This window comes from Rhipicephalus sanguineus, chromosome 6, assembly GCF_013339695.2.
Source record: "Rhipicephalus sanguineus isolate Rsan-2018 chromosome 6, BIME_Rsan_1.4, whole genome shotgun sequence".
Lineage (NCBI taxonomy): Eukaryota > Metazoa > Arthropoda > Arachnida > Ixodida > Ixodidae > Rhipicephalus > Rhipicephalus sanguineus.
This window is the reverse complement of record NC_051181.1, coordinates 51,670,655-51,690,159: the sequence shown is the minus strand read 5'-3', so window position 1 is coordinate 51,690,159 and position 19,505 is coordinate 51,670,655. Positions and strand designations below refer to the sequence as shown.

Below are 19,505 nucleotides of genomic sequence, written 5' to 3'. Positions count from 1 at the left end.
GAGAATGCATCAGTTGTCTGTGCATAGTTTGTGCCACATCTCTAGGCTTAATATCCCCCAGAGCGCCCTACCAAACTCACCCTTTTCTTTGTCCACTGGCTTTGTGCCATCCTGGGACTCGGCTGTGACGCCAGCAGATGGCTTGGCCTCATTGTTTTCGGACTCCTCTGTCTCGTCACCTTGCTCCATCGGCTCGGCTGCACCGTCTTCTTCCTTGGCTGCCTCTGCACAGGACTACAACGTTAGCTCACAAAAAAGTAATTACAACAAAATTTCACTTTGGCTAAGTTGACTACGAGTTGTATGCGCCGCTGAAGCAATCTTAGCAAAGCCACAGGGCTGTTGACGGTATAGTTTACTAGTTAGCAGCTTTCAAGGAGAAACAAAGCAGACAAGCATCCCATGGTTGTTGCTGCACGATTGGTCCAGGCATGCTGCCTCCCCTCTGAGGCTACGCCAAGGAGCCACATGTTCTAAGTCGTGCCCTTGTGACGTGTCATCTATCGCAAGCATTAAATGGATACTGATGGCAAATGTACCTTGATACACACTCTTCCAATAACATCACAGCACCTTTCATAAAAGATAGAAACACTTCATCAAGGTGAAATTCGTATTTCAAGGGTCTGCGTACCCCTCGCATTATCTACGGTAAGTCGCCCGCCCCCTAGTAGAAAGAATGATGCCTCATACACCATTGCACTTTTTACTACCAGAAAAGCTGCATTACAGTTTCTCTCCTAAAATGTGCACAGAATGCAAAAGCATGCAGAGAAAACAAGCTACATGACAAGCAAAAGCCAGCAAAGCAGTAAACATAAACGAAACCAGTTAAAGGGGACTAAGAGGGTGTTTAAACCTTTGAACTACCTGAATCACCCACCCTGTGAACATGAGTCGATGTCTTACACAGGTCAGCCATGATATGTTTCCAGCTTTTGCACCCTAAACACCCAAGACTTTGAAATTCGCAACTGTTACTCAAACAATCATTGGAGTGAAGGTTTCTGCACCCCCAAGGCTAACGTCAAAAAGATATATTCATCAAGAATTCCCTGAAGAATACATAGCTAGCATTTTATGCAGTGTTACGTTGTGCTGAAATTATTTTCTTGCTTTGAGCGGCCCAGTACTACTGACATTACTACACTGAGGAGGCACTCTGTCACGTGGTCAGGATCAGAATGTTCCGCTGGCGTTGCATTACCTGTCCCGCATTTCCTTTAAATCTCAATTGCCATAGTGCTATCATCGTAATATACCGGTGTTCTAGAAGAAAGCACCAAGGGAAAACCACTTGCTCTGTCTGTTGAACAAAACCACAGGCCGGAGGTGAGGAACAGTAGAAAAAAGAAATGGGGTAGTTTGGCTATCAGAGAATGCTGTACTCACCAGCAGCCGGCTTCTTTTCGGCCTTGTCCTCTTCAGTGGCCTCAGCAGTCTCCATGGGCTCTTCCTCTCCTTCCTCCTCCTCCTCGTCCTTCTTCGTCTTGTCGGCCTCCTGCTGCGTCTTGCGCCGTTTCGACTGTGGCTCGGACTGCTGGGCACCTCGCTTGGCGCCCCTCCGTCGGCTGGGAGCAGGCGCCTTCTCTTCTTCTTCCTCCTCCTCCTCTTCTTCCGCCGCTGTTGCGGCTGCAGCGCGACTGCCCCGCGTGCTCCGGGAGCTGCGCTTGGGACGCTCCTCGGCGGCGGGCGCCTTGCGGAGTTCGGCTGCTGGCTTGCGGCCTCTCCGCCGAGGCGTCACCACTTCCTCCTCTTCGTCCTGCGAGTCCATCGCGGCAGCGTCAAAATCCGTGACCCAGCTCAAGCTGCGCTTCAGTGACAACGCACTTCGCGAGACATAGACCAACGAAACATCATGGAAATGGAAGTGTCCAGTTATGCACAGTACCAAACACCCCCTCATTTTCTTTATTTATAGAGCTTTCTGCACCTGGAGGTTACAGAAATGGCTACAAGGCATCTTGCAAACAAATCTAGGCGTTTCTGCCACGAAACACGAAGTGGGCAATGAAAAGGAAAGACTTCAATAATGAAAAATAACGGGGAAGTTTTTTCGTGCCTGGGATTTGGCAACGACCTTTATACAGTCAACTGCCGATTTTTCGGACGCCCGATTTTCCGGACATGCTCGAAAATTCGGACACTATCGCGGCACCGTCACCAGCCCCATAGACGTCAATGTATAAGAACGTCCGAAATTTCGGACGCTGAAACTCTTCGGTGTCCGATTTTTCGGACTTTCTGCCCGAATTGTGGGTCCGAAAGGCATTAATTGGAGCCCTCACCTCTGCCGCGTCAATCATCTCTTAGGTTTGAACCAGCGCGTACGCGAGTCGATCTGTGTGCGACAGTAGCAGAGTCCGAAAGTCAGCTTTGCCGCAATGCCGAAGCGTTATGGGGTGAAGCAGACCAGAAATTCAAAGAGGCCGCTATCGCGGCGCCGTGCGGCGATGTTACGGATAAGCAGCGGAAATGGACGGAGGCGTGATGGCGGCAGCTGGCAAACGCTCCGGTACGACTTAATCGCTGACAACCCTTACGATAAGCATCCTCAGTTAACTGCTCGGTAGTGCTCGTCGCCTAGCGCAGTTGCATGCGTACTGCACGCACTTAATAGGCGAGAGCCCAAATGCGCCGCGCCGCCATTCCTGCTGCCTCTTTGTGCGAGACCACTAAGTGCGCCGCATAGACGCGTTGCCTTCACGGACGAAACCAGCTCGCCATTGCCGCGCCCGTGTGCGGTCAAGAACTAAGTGCGCATCACGAACCCTTTCGTGATAAATGCGTGCGTACGATACAGCAACAGTAAAGTGACGGCGTCAGTTTAGTTGGCGATGTACTGCACACAACTAGAAACGATCGGCTTGATACGGCAGCAAATGCTGCGTATCAGCGGCGATTCGGCGATGTGTGTGCGCATATGCGCACACGCATCGGGGAATGCCGGACGAGTCGTCCGCTCTTCCGCCACAGTCTGTGTTCCGCGTCATCGTTTAGAAACGCTTCATGCGAGATAGCCGTAATCTATTCCGCGCTTTGCTGTTATCAGCGGCGCTCATCACGAGATGCAAAAGTGGCGGTTGGCACGTACGTAGTTAAGCGGGGTTCGCGGCAGGTACCGAATGTATTTGCGAGAGCCTGGGCGCGCACTAAAATGCCTGATACAGTAAAAGCTCGTTAATTCGGATTTCACGGGACCGGAAAAAATGTCCGAATTAACCGAATGCCGAATTAACGAATGAACAGGAAAAACAACATTAAAATCAAGTTGGAGAAGCATACCTTTATTTGCTGAAGTATTTTGTAATGGTCGTCTGCGTTTTCACGCAGATTCCGGCTTATATTACAATTTTTCTGAACTTTTCCAAATGGCCAGCAGCACGCAAACTGTCGGAAGTGCTCAGGCAAACGCCCTCTAATATCAAAAGCGCCTCCGAGACTTCCCGTGAGGTGCGATGAGGTCGCGACATCATTAATAATTTTTTGATCGGGCAGGAGACCAGTCGTGGCGACACAATCATCAATCGCGATGTAGTCCTGAAGGGTCATATCTGTGGGAAGGACAGCATCGAAGGTCGGGCAGTCACCGTCGGTGGACTCGGCTGACACCTCGTCGATGCCACCGTCAGCTACTGCCGCATGCTCGGGCCTCACATGTAAACACGGTCACAACAGGAAAAAACAAGAACTCCGCAAGAAGAGATGGTGCCGACTCAACACAAGGGAAAATGGCGTCGGAGTGGAGCGAAGAAAGACGACGCCGACGTTCGGTGACGCTGCGATCGCCCCCACTAGTTGATGACGATGGCGATGTCACTCAAGTTTCGGTTTCGCCCCAGTGGTGCCAGCGCTGCTTTACCACACATTTGTGTAGCGGCAGCTGTCAGAATTTGTCCGAATTAAGCGGTGCGGAGCCCAATTCTGACGAATTAACGAAGGTTTGGCCCCATAGATTAACATGCACTTTGGTCGGGACTAATAGAACCGTCCGAATTATCCGAATTTCCGAATTAACGGGTGTCGAATTAACGAGCTTTTACTGTAATTGTACTGGGAGGCATTAAAGCTATTTCGGACGTGGCTGTGGCGATTTGACCACTTAAGCGGAATAAAAAAGCATGAATTTGTTTTTTCGGACTGCCCGATTTTTCGGACGATTTCGCGGTTCCTAGGGAGTCCGAAAAATCGGCAGTTGACTGTAGTCTGATGTGATGCCAATGAAGTCATTCCTTTAGTGTCCTTTCAGTCGTGCAGCAGGAGTCTGCATTATCAAACAGTGCCATGTAACATGAATGAAATTTCAGTTCCTCTTATGCATCGGTTGTGTGGCGATACCATGAAGCAGTCCAGGTCTGTAGATGTTAAGAATTAAGATATCTTCAAAAGATATGCCACGGGTTCTTAGGGATGGCTTTCCAGATAAAAGACTGGTGCTGCGAAAATATATTTTATTGCGACTATTTTGGGAGAGACCCGAACAGATAGTCGAAATGATTATCACGATATAATTGTTGGCAATTGCTCGCACATTCGTTGGTGGCTGCCATCACGCACTTCCAATGCTCATCTTCAGAATAGTCGCGCTTGCACCTAAGTTTGTGTCAATGGCCAAACAGCCTCTGCACTTTCTGAGAAGGTGCGAACACCCTTAGCAGCCAACCCGCCACGCAGTTAACCTTTATGCAACAAAGAACTATTGCACTATGCACTGAGCAGGCGGCACAGGACGAGCCACAACGGCTTAGGTGGTTGGCTGATGAGTAGGCTAAGTTCTTCGGAGACTCATCCAGGATTTGCCGTGCTATGTCACTGTACAATCACGAGAATACACAGATGAGGGTCCTAGCAAATGCCCGCAAGCAAATTAAAGGAGTGTGACGTCACACCCTGGCCTGCAGCGGCAGTGCCCACCTCGTCTTCGTCCTTCTTGGCGGCCCGGCGGCCCCTGCGGCCCGTAGTAGCCGCAGCCTGGCCCCGCGCCGGCCGCCCCGCACCCCGTCCTCCACGGCCAGCAGCTCGCTGCTTGCGGGTGCCGTCCCCGGAGTTGGACTCGTTCTCGCTCTCCTCCTCTGCACGGTACTCCTCCTCTTCCTCCTCTCCTTCGGCGCCGTCACTCTCCTCGTAGTTCACCTGTGTCCCCGCATGACCGAGCAACCCACCCCCCCGACTTCCGTTGGTCCACGTTCCAGCACAACGCAATGACTTGTTTGAGCAGTAGTCAAGTACAAGCGAGACTCTGCAAGACGTCACTGGCAACTGGCGATACGGTCTCACGGGAAAGCAAATTTTAAGTTTACCTTCATATGCTAGATTAGAAAAATTCAATGCTCGCAAGATTGATCGTGACATTCCATTGCCAGCAACACCGACCGATCATCTAGACATCTATCGCAAGCAATCGCTCTGTAATGCGCTACATGCCGTGGAGAGTATTGAAATTAATGAAATGAGCATCACAATGCCCTTTGTTTGCTTTCGTGCTCCTTGATAGAGTGACTGGATGGGCTGCCTATAATGCATTATCCAGCAGGCATTCGTGAAACGGGCTGAATGTAGCTACAATGAAATTAATCAGCAGTAACCATCCCTCTTGATAACAGAACCCGAAGAGGCAAATGTTGATAAAGATAGACCAATTATGGTCGCAAGAACAAGAAAAACGTCAGCATTCTGTGCAAGGTGCTTCGCCACTGAGAAAACTGTAGTGGAAGACTGCCATTCTTTACGTACAGCTGGTTTACGCATTCTCAACACAATATTGGCACTGTACGGGGCATTGTACCTTGGATTCATATTCTGCCCCACATTACTACCCCTCCTTTACACCTGAATTATCAGTGCGTCATTCAATGTATAGTCGGATACAACTTTAGAAGTCCGCGGCATTTTCTTCTCAAAGGCGGATGCTTACAGGCCTGCACCAATGGGCGCGCACTCCACACCGACGTCATGAGCTAGACGGCCTTGGGAGAACCTTGCGGAGTGCATGAGCGGGACTATTTCGTTAGCCGCGAAGGTTATCAGCTGCCACACTTTGGTCATCTGGGCGGGGCCTCTCCGGACTTCTTAAGTTGTATCAGACTGTAGGTACCAACAGGGGATGCAAATGTGAAATGTACTTATTTCAGGCCACAGAAACAGATATATCTGTGAAGATACTAGGCATTTAAAATCAACACCTGTTTTTAGAAAGTTCAAGCCTCCACAGGCACAATGACAGCTCGAACACAATGATCAACACCTACATCAAATCATTGCGATTCGCAATGCTGGCTTCGGCTGTCAGTTACGTTACGAGCAAAGGCCTCTTCCTTCATAAAGCTGCACCATTGGACAATTGCAACCTGAGATGGAATTGAAAAAAATAAGTGTCTTCCTTGAAATTATCTATTGCAAGGTTTTTGGAACAGTTCCAGCATGGACAAACATTAGCTTGTGCTAGCAGGATAAACTGTACTCTTGAATTTTTCGCTACAGCAGAAGGTACACGCAAATTATGGCCCGGTTCAAAGCAAAGTGCAATGTAATGTTGGGCAGCCTCCATGCAAAATTTTACAACTGAAGCTCGACTGGACGCATCATGAAAGGCTACGTGTCCTAAATGGCAAAAATGTGAAAAGCCCACAGCCATTACCCTCTCTCCGCAAGTAACGTACTCCTTGCGTGCCTGAGATTGCCCGCATATGGGCTGGAAGTTGGTATAATCTCCACTAACCAACAGGTACTAATGTCCTCTGTTGAGGCGCCTTAAAAGGGACCCTGCAACACTATTTGAACACAGTCAGAGAGTGCTGCCACTTGGTAGTAGAGGCTAATGCGAACACGTGAGCCAAACATTATAGCACAGCACGCGGCACGAAATGTACCCCAACTAATTTTCTAAGTCAGCTAGAAATCGCTTGCTCTTCTCTTGACAAACGATGCCATATACTCAAAAGCTCATGCACACTGCGATTAGCCGATCTGAGCATCATGAGCTGCATAGTTGCTGTAGCCACCATGGTGTGCCGCGACGAGCCCGCACAGCGCTCTACATACAGTGCTAGAGTTAACACTACGGAATTACACCAGTGCGCCCGTGGTCCCACTGAAAGTGAGCCGTGCGTTCAAAGAAAACAAAAAAAGAAAGTGCTCAAGCTCATGACTCGCACTGACGCACAGATGTAGCTTCTTGCCTTCTTGTCATTCCCCTTCCACTGTAACTTTCACCGATCTCACAGGGATGAAGGTAGAGAGAGAGTGCTTAAAGCGTGTGACAGCTCTGACTGTACCCGACAGATTCTAAAAATTTTAGCGGCAGTCGATTTGTGAGGCAATAAACTCCGATACTGAGGTCAATCCACGATTACGTGGAAAAGTGTAGCAGGGCTGTAATTAAGAAAATCAGGCAATTTATCGACCCTACCGCATTGCAAAGGTGCTGATTCCGTGGCACGTCCTACTCAAATGTGCACCATTTAGCCGAAGCGAAATTTCACTAGCAGAGTGCCCATTACAGTCGAACGCAAACTCACCGGCCCCGATGTCCGGCGAGCGCTCTTGACCCGTGTGGCAGGAGACTCAACTGGCGAGCTGCGATGGCCCTCTGCCGTAGATGCAGCCGTCTGAGCGGCCGTGGAGCTCCGGCGCGTGCGTCCTCCCGTGACTGCATAGTCGGCTGCTGGCTTGGCTGCCGCACGTCGGCTAGACCGCCGTGGGGCCCCTTCCTGCAATAAGGTGCCCCAGCCGATGAAACGAGCTGTTTTCGAAAACCAGTTCCATTTTTCGACTGAACCAATTACAGTGCTTCAAATAACACTTCGTTACAATTTACAAGCGAAAATGTGCTTTTGAATATCTGCAAACGAATTCTGAAAGTTTACGTACCAAGCAAACATCTGCCACAGCGAGGAACATCCAGCTGGTAAACACTGAATTCTGTAACCTATCTGCTACCCTAGCACTCCCTATTTTGAGCCTTGATTTGCTCATCACATGACCTCATAACCAACTCTTCTAATTACAACTGGGGTATTGTCAAATTTCACAGTTCCTAAACCATCACCTGCATTTCGACTGTTTCATTATATTTTTTTTTTTTCGGGAATGGGGGGGGGGGTGCCCTAAATCTTTGAGTATGCCTTCAGTATGAGAACGGAAGCGATGACAAAATTTTTGCCCGTGATTTGGACCAGCGTTCCAGATTTCAGCCAACGTGGTTAAGCGTGGTGGCATACCCCGATTGTACTCTTACCTTTTCTACAAATCAGCAAGAATATAAATCGCCAAATCAGCGACGGTCGAAGTGCCACTGACACCAACTGAACAACCAAAACTCGCGCGCACGCCCGCGCGGAGGCGACGCTAGCGTCGCCTGGCGGAAGCGACACTCCCAGCTCCGCCAGGGTTGCCGAACCTCTCTCACTCACTCACCGTAGCGGCGGGGGTCTCGTCCGCCTTGCCGTCCTCGGCTGCCGGCGCTTCGGCGTCCTGTTTTGCGGCTCGCGCAGTCTTGCGAGGCATCCTGCTGGCTGGCTCCTCCGGTTCGGGCCCTCAGGCGCAAATCCGCATAGGTTGGAGCACCGCGTCTGTCGGAACAACACAGACGACGCTTATCACGCAGCTGCCACCGCATCACGCCAGGGGCGCGAAACAAGCACAAAACAAAACGCACCGTAAACAAACCGACGCGGCGGCGCACCAACGTTCGGAAAGCTTCGGTTCGACAAGCAATCGAAGCCATCGAATCCGCGCTAGCGTAAAATCTACGCACACTACCGAGTGGAAGATGCTACTTCACAAGCCAGCTCGGTAGCGTAACGTTTTTCGGCGGAGCCGCGTGATTGCGCTTGGCAAGCGCGGAAATGGCGGCAAAATTCGTGCAAAACCGACTCCGGCACTCGGAACAGCACTGTACGCAACGGCGCTGCGCCCGCCCAATGGTCGCGCGTCACTCTGTAGCCGCTAACGAACGTCCCGCCGGCGTCCGCAAGCGCGCACCAACGCCGCCGGTAGGTTACGCGGCAGGACTCTTCCCGAGCTCGGCGATCAACCGGACGCATAAGCCTAACTATGCGCAACTTAGGCTTAACGTGCTACGAACCGAAGGCGACGGCACCGTTACTGCACGCGCAAAGCGCACCCGTGTCATCCGACTCACTTGAAAGACGATGAGAGACTCTGTAGCGAGACGATAAATCCGGTGGTCGAAGAAACGTCCGCCGGCGGTCCTGTGTTCGGGAAACGCTTTCGGCCACTTAATCCACTTTTGAATCCAACGCCATGAAGAAACCTCCTCGACGCCCCAGAACACAAACAGCGGCCACCTTCCGCACACACTACTCTTGCAGGCCACTTCCGTGCACAGCGGCGCAACGTGTTACGTGCGTGCTCCTGTTGGCTTCCGCGGCTTGCGTCCTTTTCACGCACGCTGAATGCGCTGCCAGAAAGTAGAGCCGTAGCTAGCCACGTATTTGGCCAATAGAAGCCTGTCTCGATATCGGTAGCAGACGATTGAGCGCTCGGTATTTCGTTTAGTTGACGTCTTTCGAAAGTAAAACGCATTTGTCATGTTAATAAAATCTGAGCGAACACTTTGAGAAGATGGCATGTTTAGCGGAACATTGCAGTTAAGCAAGTGCTTTCCGTTCGAGAGAAATTTCGTGGGCTGTTATGCATGTAAACACGCACAAAACATTACCATCGAAACGGCTCGTAACACGTGCGTGCGCCGCCCTCTAATGAAATAAAGACGCGCTCGACACGCTATTAAACTTTCGTGAGGCGCATAAACAAAGGCACAAAGTGGCACAATCAATCAAATGCCACTTGCACGTTTATCGTATCATCATCATCGTGCACGAGTAATGGTGTCGGCATTTTCCTTTCTCTATGGTGTCGGTTCCGTTGTGATCGAAAAAGTCGCGATAAGAAGAGCAACAGCAGTGGAATTTTTTTTGTTTGAGATGTCGCAGCTGTGCGGTGAACGGGACTCGTGATGAGCCGAGGCCTGCGTGCGAAATTCACCAGTAACATAATTCAAGTTTCTTTTGCATACCTGGATATGTGTCGCCAGAAACGAAATGCGGACTTTCACCTCGTTTAAAGCGTGTGAAGAGAATAGGATGGAATGTTCCACCTTGCATCTAAGATAGCGTGCTAGAGGAGGGGAACGAAATAGAGAAGGCCAAAACAAAAAGTCGAGCTAATTTCGTTTTAAAAAATTAAGGACCCGCGAAGATGTTGTGAGTACCATCTGATTGAACTCGTTGAAGCTGATGCATCAACCGGTTTTCTTAAGGCCAAGTCGATATTTCGTCCAAAGGAGTCCAAGAAACTTATCCCTGCGCGGCCGCTCGGTTATTTGGTTTGCTGTACGTGCATATGTTGAGCATATTAGTGGAACTTGGTTTCAGAATTAGTTTATTTGAAGTCAAGCAAAGGGATAAATACGTGATAAGTATAAAAAAAAAGGAGATCCCGTAGTTACAAACTGAAGCAGGACCTCCTGTGCATGATAACGAATAGTAGACGCAAAATGGCAATACGTAGACTTACAAATAACAAACGCTAATGGAGTCAAGCAACAAACTAACCTAAAAACAGCGTTATCAAAAAGCATTGAACAAGTAGAGGAACGTGGCCTAGTCAGTAAGAGTAAGAAGTGGAAGGGGGAGACATTTTCAGAAATACTGAACAGTAAGTAATGCAGTATACAAAATAATAAAACATAGTTTGAAACAGCATGTATACAACCAGGGCAGCGAGCACAGCGCTGTCATTTTCTCAACGCAGCTGAATAATACAAGTGGGTCTCTGCGACAGGCGACACCAGTGCTGCGTGTTGACACCTTGCACAGGTCAGCACATCACCCTAGAATTTCGAAGTTTGCTTAGGCTGCGTTCACTATACATGCCCACGAGATGTAACGGAAAGGTGACCAGCTCAACACCCTTGGGCAAACGTTGGCTGCAGAAAACATCCATAGACCAAAAGCCACACTGGTATAAACAGGATAATATGCAATGAATGCCACAGTGCACACCAAAAATTTATCGTAAACACATGGTTGTGCAATGAAACAAAAGCTGAGCGATCTTGAAAATATGCAAATGCGTGTGAAACACAAAATGCAAATATATGAATTTTTTGCAACAGAATTAAACAGTGGTCAGTGGTACATCTGCCCAAGTTGACAGGTGACCTTAATTCCTTTTTTTTTTAACTGAAAAATGCTTTTACCTGTCTGAGCCATAGCTTTTAAGATCAGACCACTGTTGCACACATTTACCATAGTTCGCAGCCAAACAGAAACTGAGGAAGTCACATTCTTGTCATATAACCAATTATCACTGAGGGAACTGTTGATAAACTTACTAGTCTCACGTTTTGTTCAATTCTGTTACACATGAAAGGAAAATATATTGCAAGAAAAAAAATTAAGGCATGCTTCGCACCAGTGGTGCCAAGCATGAAGGAAGCTGGGCCACCTTCCTTGTTTCTCTTTATTTCTTCCTCTCGTTTTTTTTTTTTCTAATCTCTTTCTTGCCTGTTTATTTTTTTCTCCATCTATTTCTTCGTCTTTCTTTATTCCCTCTCTCTCTCTGTTTCTCACATCCTCTTTCTATCTCTTTCTCTCTCCCTCTATTTCTTTCTTTGATTCTGTCTCTTTCTGTCTAGCTCTCTGTTTTTTCTGTGTCTTTTTTGGTGTATATGTTTCTTTCTACGTCTTTCTTTCTCTTTCTGTAGATTGTTCTCTCGCCTATCAATGTTACTGCATCCCATGCTGGACCAATTGGTGCACATATTGTGGGAGCGAGACAGAAGAGGACGAAAAGAGCACGTGCCGGTTCATGATGATGATCATTTTTGCTCGTAACTAATGGAGTTTCTCTTTCTGTCTCTATTTTCTCTTTTTCTTCCCCTTCTTTCTCTTTCTTTTTATTTCTTCCTTTCTCTAGCCCATCACACTTATTGCATCCCACGCAGGGCAGGTCGGCACACATGTTCTGGGAGCGAGGATGAAGAAGGGGACTGACAGAGCGTGTGCCAGTTCATAATCATAATTTTTGTTCCAGACTAACGGAGTTTTTTCTAGCTTAAAGGGACACTAAAGAGAAACAATGAGTCGGTTTACATCGATAATTTGTGCTCTGAGAACGCTAACGTCATTAATTTCACCATCGTAGGTTTATTAATAGAGGAGAAAATCAAGTTCAAAGTCTCATTTTTAAATTTCGCGCCGAAATCTCCCCGCCTGACGTCACAGATTTCAAAGTGTATTTATCGTATATTGGTGCCATTGACTCAACAAAATTACCCCCAACTTGGTATGTTAAGTCTGTGGCCCCCTCATAGGATGTACTTCATTTTTACCAATTAGGAACAGCGTAGTTCCTAGTAGGTGCCGTCAAAACATGTGACGTTATGGCGGATGGTGTGGAAACTTCAAGGTGGCGTCACCACCCACATTTTGTTTTTGTGCCTTTTCTCGCTTACTAAGCGTCTTCTCGCAGCAAGCGTGGTGTTTTTGGTATAAGAGTACTTTACTACTATTAGAAAAATCGTTTTGCTCTTTAGTGTCCCTTTAAACAGCTCTGCGGTTAAAACTACGTGCAATGTTAAAGACGCACATGGCCTGTAGTTCCACGTGTTCTGTCTGTGACTTTGACTCGTCTGTATTGTCACATTCGCCACGAACTACTATAATAACCTTCGCAACCTTCCACCATTGTCACCTGACCTCATTACTGCATAATCGTAAAATTCAGCTCTCACCCCCCCTATACCACTCGCTTAATGGCAGTCCTGCTCCACTCGCATGTGCAGACTGTATGCCGAGTGGCTTTTCATGCGAGAAGACTTTGTTAAGAACTTACCTGCAGCCAGCTCTCCAGAACTTTTCATAAAGGTCAAGCGTTAAGAGGCTCATTGCGTAAATTTATAGGCGTGTCAAGTTCTGCATCAAAGCTATCGGAACCTTTTTACAGCGATACAAAAACGGCTAAAAAAATACAAAACCAAAAGCCCCACACTGAGTGTGTCTCACTGTGCGCTGCATAAAGATATTTCACTCCGTGTTTCTCCTTATTCCACATCTGACACTAGTACAATAATCATGGTTCCTTAATTGCAGTTTCTTATGCTAGAGCATCGTTCTCGGCTATACAGTCAGCTACCGAGAGTGTGATTGTAAGGCTCCTCCAACTGCTGTACCAATTAACACATTGATAATTCTGCATGACTCCCGGTCTCTAATTTGTGTGCCATGCGGAGGTTGCTTTCTTTGCAAAAAAAAATGCTGTGCCAGCAAAATTAGAATTGGCCTTGTATCAATGACATCAACATATAGAAGTTAACAAAAAAAAGTGATTCCTTAACACATTCAAGGAACCGATGTGTTCAACCATGCTTACGCAGTTGTTGGCTGTGCAACAGAGGAAAAGAACAGAAAATGAGATGCAAACGCAAGATTGCAAGAAGTGCACAAGGAAATATAATTGTCCCAGCAACACCCTTTCATACGGGCACAAGGCACCGTATAAATCAGTGTGCTTGCATTTAACAAGCTTTTCATGACAAGCTAAGTAGTTGACATCAGTATAGCAGCTATATAAAGCTGCTGCAAGATTCACTGTAATCTAAAGAATTATTTGTCATTATCTGCTTTTGTAAGTTTGCTTCTACTTGTGTGTGCTCTGTCTAAAAGTAATAAACAGTTAATCTTAAATTTTTTGTAAAAGCTTGTTGTGTCCTTATACCCTCTTGGTGTTTATGTGAGCATTATGAATTTTAATGTTAACATGTTGTTTAGCATGGCTATTATGGAAGGATGAATAATTAATGTGCTTTGTATGAAAGAAAACAGAATGTGGACCCAGCATTTTTCTTGTTTTTTAGAGGCACTTTATTTATCTTGCAGCAGTGTGTGTCATATGGGTTCAAAAAGAAGAGTGTACTTGTAGCCTGTATTTGACTATAATCCATGCAGAATGTTAATACAGCTCAGCTGCGCAATTCTCAAAGATAACACCTTTTCAGGTGCCAAAGACAGAGCGACCAGATACACTCAAACCTCATTATAACGAAGCTACACCTTACACAAAAATAACTTCATTATATCCAAAAATTCGTTATAACCGATATTTTGTTTTATCCGTGTTCGTTATATCGATGTTTCAGTGTATAAGGATGTTTGTGCTCACAAATCACTTTTTCCTTTCTTTCATCTGCATGTATACAGGATATGCTAAACCAGGTACAAAAAATTCAGGAGCCCTTCCCCTGTTGAGGAAATGGGGGCAAGAGAAGCTTGGTGGGGGCATGCCTCACCTACTGCTTTTCTTTGCTTCTTTCGCGTTGTGCAGTGTTCCCTCCTGACGTAGGCATTCATCAAGTAGCGGCCATCCTTGAAACACTGCTTTTGGGATAATTTGGCATGGCGTCTCTCACATTGTTTCCAGCGTGTGTCAACCTCTAGAACGACCCAACGAAAGGACAGTCGCGCGATAGAATTCAATTTTCTTGAAGTCAGAATTTTCTTGAAATGTGCAATTCCTGATATGGACCTTACACATTGTCCAGCAGATTGCTTTTAGTTTGCCAGCACAAAATATTTCAATGAAGTGCCCATGTATACTGCTTCCCAATTGCTTTTTTTTTTTTTTGATAGAGCGCACATTCATATGGTTCAGTTTAGTTCACACTGGGCAAGTGTGGGCGCATGGCCTGATGGCCAAGGCGCTTTCTTTTGGACCAATGGGGCCCTGGTTGAAACCACCCTGGAAAGAACTTTTATTTTGGTTTATTTATTGTTTCTTTGCTATGCGCCAGCTGTGGGTAAGGTGGGTTTTTTGAAACACCAAGGTCAGTGAATACAAGCTACATTTGGAAATCTCGGACGTTTCCACGAGTATTATTATTATTGTTGTTAATGTGTGAAGCAATACAGTATAATCCATCAAAGAAAACAACAGTGAAAAATGCGGACAAGAAAGCAAGAACATATCAGGAATGATTAATGCTTCCTAACTGGCAGACAGTATTTGTCCAGTCCAAGAAACCAGGAGTAATTTTACAGTCCAGACATTTATTCAGTTATTTAAATGCATAATTTGTTATGATGTATATTAACCAGTTTTGGAGAATCGTATAAGAAGTAAAAAATGGCGTTACTCAACAAATGGTACATGTCCTAGCTGTTTCTTTAATTCACTATTTTAATTTGTGCGGGCGTGCAAAAAAAAAAAACGGAATATCGTATCACAAAACCTAAGATCAGTACCATCTCCTTTCCGTGTTATTCTTTTATTCGGCATGGCTTCGCAGCTGCAAAGCAATTTCTATATCAGAATCACTGGCGTAGCCAGGGGGAGGTCCAACCCCCCCCCCTCCCCCCGAAAATTTTAAATTTTGCATAGGTATATATACACGCGCACACACAAACGCACGCACGAACATACGTAAGGTATGACTGACCCGCAACCCCTGAGAAAAATTTCTGGCTATAACCCTGATCGAAATTATTGTAATTTTTACCATCAACACCGCAAACCCGACCTGTACATTCGAGTGAGTGTGACAGTCCGTTGCATGGTATAAGGTGTTTGTACAGCAACGTTACAAATTTATGTTCGATGGCAGTCGTGAACCTCGCGAATTTAAAATTTCCCGCGCCAAGCAACGAGGTGACGCATAGACGAGCTGAAGCGTCCAAATGCCCAAGGAAGGGCCCACAGATTCCCGCAAATATGCGCGACATAAGTATGCGTAAAACCGCGGAGTTTAATCGTGAAAGGATCGAAACGAGTGCGAGACGCGCACGCAAAATTTTCGTAACAACGCAAAGCGCGGCACGACGCTTCTCGTTTGAAAATGGCGGCGGACGAGGACATGGAGCTTCGGGACTTGCTGCTCGAAACACTCGAGAAAAAAGGGGTCATCAACCGAATAAAGGTAATGCGAGTGTCCCTGCGTTGTGTTTACAACGGAACGGGCGTTGGCTGCTGTCGCACGGTTTGGCCTAGTGCGTCACGGTAGTTTAGGTTTGCGTAACCTAGCAGCGCCTTGCAAACTTTTTTAACTGCAATCGATTAAGATTACGTTGTTCAGAATGGCTTTCACGCATCGAAACGACATTATTTAGTGACGGGGGCTTTAGATTAATATTGCCTCTCATCTTACAGTGTGGGGCTGCGTTGCGTGGATTAAGAGCTTAGCAGTAAGACTTCTTTAGACGCCGGGAATCGAACGATCGACCTCCTGCTCGGCAGCGGAGCGTCGCATCGCAACTCCCGAGTGCATCGCAGTGGTTTTTACCTGTCGCAGTTCACTCTTCGTTATCGGCGCTGCTATTTGTGTTTAGTTTATATGAAAGAAAAGGCGCTACATGCGAAAACAACTCGGTTCAGTTGAGTGACCTAAATCTAGTTCGGTTTGTCGCTGGTGTTGCCCCCCTTGGTTTCTCAGAAAAAAATTCGTCCGAAATAAGAAAGGCACAAGCACGATGGTAGTAACTTCGTCCAATAGACGCGTAGATATACTTTGCGTTTAATCGGGCATAAGCGCGCATTCTGTTCTCTCCGGAATAAGCAGCTGCTTCTGTCCGAAGCTTGGGCGTCTTGGTTACAAAACAAGCATGGCAGTGCAGCAAAAAAAAAGAACGGGGGACAATAGGGTATAACACATGTACAGTGCTGTGTGTGTATGTGTGTGTGTGTGTGCGTTTTTCTCTCTTGTTTACGTTTCTTTATTTTTTTTTTGTTAGTCTTCGCTGTTGTGCAATTAGCTGTGTCAACCGTTCTGTTCAGACGCAACAATAAGCAATGCCAAAGTTCTGTCCGGAGAGAACGAAATGCTGCAGTTACAGACAGAATCAAAACAAAATGTCCTGTATTCCGTCCAGTGTGTGCCTCTTCTCATGCACGAAGTTATTCCGAAAAGCATTGTTGCCTCTAGTAAACTTTTGTGGCCTGCTGCAAACGTGTTGGGCTCGCGGTTGTGATAGCTGGGCGGTCTTAGGTTCAACTATCGCTTTCGATTATTATTATTTTCTTCTTTTTTGTATTCGCTGTTAGACCCCATAGATACAAGGCTAGAAGTTGCATTCTGGATTGCATCTGGATATATGTACTTGACGTGCACACTTTACTCAGCGAGGAACGGACTACAGACCTCACAACTGGACGGGAGAGTCTATTTGCACCTCAGTAGCTTGGGTCACATAATCTGAGCAGAAAGGACACTTACGACATTATTGGTGACATAGTAGTTGTGACAAGTATTGCTGTTTTGCGAGAGTCGGTGGTGACCCGTGAACTTGGGGGGCCAGTAACCTACGCCAGGCCACTTCGCAGTTCTCAGTATTTTGCCTGCACCACTACTGCCTGAGCAAGTGTTGACAGCAACGTGCCGCTGACATACTGTGAAACAAAAATGCGAAAGTCGAACCTGCGCCAGGGACTTTGCTGCATGACCGCCAGAGATTCACAAACACGAGCTTGAATTTTGACTCGTATGCAACACGCCGCAAGACACGACCGGGCAATGACATTTTGCTGGAGAACTTATTGCATGCAAAGAGTCGCACTGGATGGAACGTTCGTTTCGTTTCAATTTCGTCTGGACAGAGCTTTAGCCGTAGCAGTACGTTCCATCTGGGCACAACCTAAGCACTTCTTATACTTCCGTCTGGACGAAACGCTATACTCGGTTACAACCTAAGCAAAAAATGACAGCTCTGCCAAGAGCCATTGCTGTCCCTCCCACAGAGAGAATTTGCATAAATGCTTCATCCAGTAGCGCTTACTCAGCTCCTTTTCGTGACGTGTTCCAGATCTACGACCATGGGTCCTCATTTATTACAACGTCAAGCACTTCTCAGGTGTTTCAGATAGCTGACCTTACCATACAGACACACGTTTGTATCGCTGGTATTAGGTCGGAAACTTGAACATACTGGTAAGGATTCTGACATCGCTGCTCAGCCAAATGTAATGCATTATGTAATAACGACGAACCTTTAACTCAAAATATGTGTAGGACTTACATTAGCCGAGAAAAAGTACTTACAGTTTGAGCAGAAACCAGCTTGCTCAACCGTCTTTCATAGGTGACGGGCGCGCCGCAGTTCTGTAGGTGGCACTTACATTTTTTCCTGGGTTGTAACCAAGTATAGACGCTTCCTTTGTAATTTATGCAAAAAGGAATGACGCTTCCTGGAAGGTCAAGGAAGCAATGAAGAATTTTTTCCGTGGAAAAAAAAAGAATACAATTGACATGGGAAAAGAAAGAAAGCGATGATATACTGCAAGGACCCATGATTGGTGAAGCTGGAAAACTTTGATGAAAAGTTGGGAGGTGCCGGTCTAGATAACATTGCTACAAAATCGCATCAGTTCTGCTACATCACGTCTGCTTCAACAGTGAATCTCTGTAACAAAGTGAACCTCAGCATTCGTGCATGTGCAAAATGGTCTCCCTTTGTCAAACTCATTATGCAGTAATTGTTGCTTGTACAAATCTTTGCAGCTGCAATTGAATTTACTCAAGTCAAAGATTCCTTCTGTGCGCATCCTCAAGATATGTATAAGTGGCCTTAAAAGGAGAGAGGTAGCAATATGAGATTGGGAAAAACTGATTCCTGCAATCCGTATGTAAGAGAGCACGGTGCAAAGTTTGGGAGGAAGGGGAGGGAGAGGAAAGGAGAGGCCATCTTCTTGAGATGAGTACGCGTAAACTACCAAGCACTAGGTCAGGGTACTTCTTGTCCCATCAGCAATGAAATGTTCATGGTGTTCTTGAAACCGTTGGAAATTAAATAAGTTTTACTGTTTATGACATTGCCTTCTTTCTGCCATCACCCTTTATTATACACAGTTTTTTTATATCATATTCACAAGGTAGCATGGGGCCCTGCTAAGGAATGTGGTGACAAATGGCCTTAACTCTTTCCATACTGCGCTGATAGGGCATTGATAGCCCGCTAGCAGTGGTTTGAATCGCCGCTTTTGAAACATTCCGCGCCGTTCACAGACATGCCGTGCCATCCATCGTGAAGGAGAAGAGCTACAGTTTTCTTCTTTATGTACTTTGCTTTTTTTTACCAACGTGGCTTTGATTTTTGAACACACTTCGAAGTTGCACAATCGTCTAAAAGGAAAGCGATAATGGCGGCCACCAGATGCGGCGCTCACATGCTTCGAAAGATTGCAGATATCGGCATTCCGGTGTGTTTGTGACTGATTTTGTCAATTTAATGAGGGGCAGCGAGTCTGAGGATGCTGCTTTATGGTTGGACTTTGGCTCTGAGAGCAACGACAATGCAAACCAGCCCGCAACATCGGTCAGCTTCACTTTCTGCTAGGCCGTCTCAATTTCACCAGCCTGCCAGGTTGGAAACTTATAGAAACTGTAATAAATGCAAGTGAGACTAGAAAACCAAGCAGAAACAAGAGTTTAATGCAAGACATGCGATGTTACACTATGCTTTACATCGAAGAACTGCTTTGCCGCATGACATGCC

General features: G+C 46.6%; 2 protein-coding genes across 3 annotated transcripts in view; one reads left to right on the top strand and one right to left on the bottom strand.

The window, feature by feature from the left end:
* LOC119395780 (proteoglycan 4) overlaps positions 1–9,398 on the bottom strand; it is a 37,131-nt gene extending 27,733 nt beyond the window's left edge. Inside the window, exons 1-6 of one of the 2 annotated variants that reach the window (XM_037662792.2) lie at positions 9,143–9,398; positions 8,416–8,570; positions 7,518–7,709; positions 4,915–5,133; positions 1,393–1,762; positions 81–224 (exon numbers count right to left, since the gene is read on the bottom strand). In XM_037662792.2, coding sequence (XP_037518720.1) covers positions 81–224; positions 1,393–1,762; positions 4,915–5,133; positions 7,518–7,709; positions 8,416–8,505 — 1,015 coding nt within the window. In that variant the 5' untranslated portion in view covers positions 8,506–8,570; positions 9,143–9,398. The remainder of the gene's footprint in view (positions 1–80; positions 225–1,392; positions 1,763–4,914; positions 5,134–7,517; positions 7,710–8,415; positions 8,571–9,142) is intronic. The other variant, XM_037662793.2, reaches the window with a different exon arrangement.
* Positions 9,399–15,723: 6,325 nt separating this feature from the next.
* The window catches only part of LOC119395779 (centrosomal protein 43), a 38,489-nt gene continuing 34,707 nt past the window's right edge, over positions 15,724–19,505 (top strand). The window contains exon 1 of the mRNA XM_037662791.2: positions 15,724–15,937. Within this exon, the coding sequence (XP_037518719.1) occupies positions 15,857–15,937 (81 nt within the window). The 5' untranslated portion in view covers positions 15,724–15,856. The remainder of the gene's footprint in view (positions 15,938–19,505) is intronic.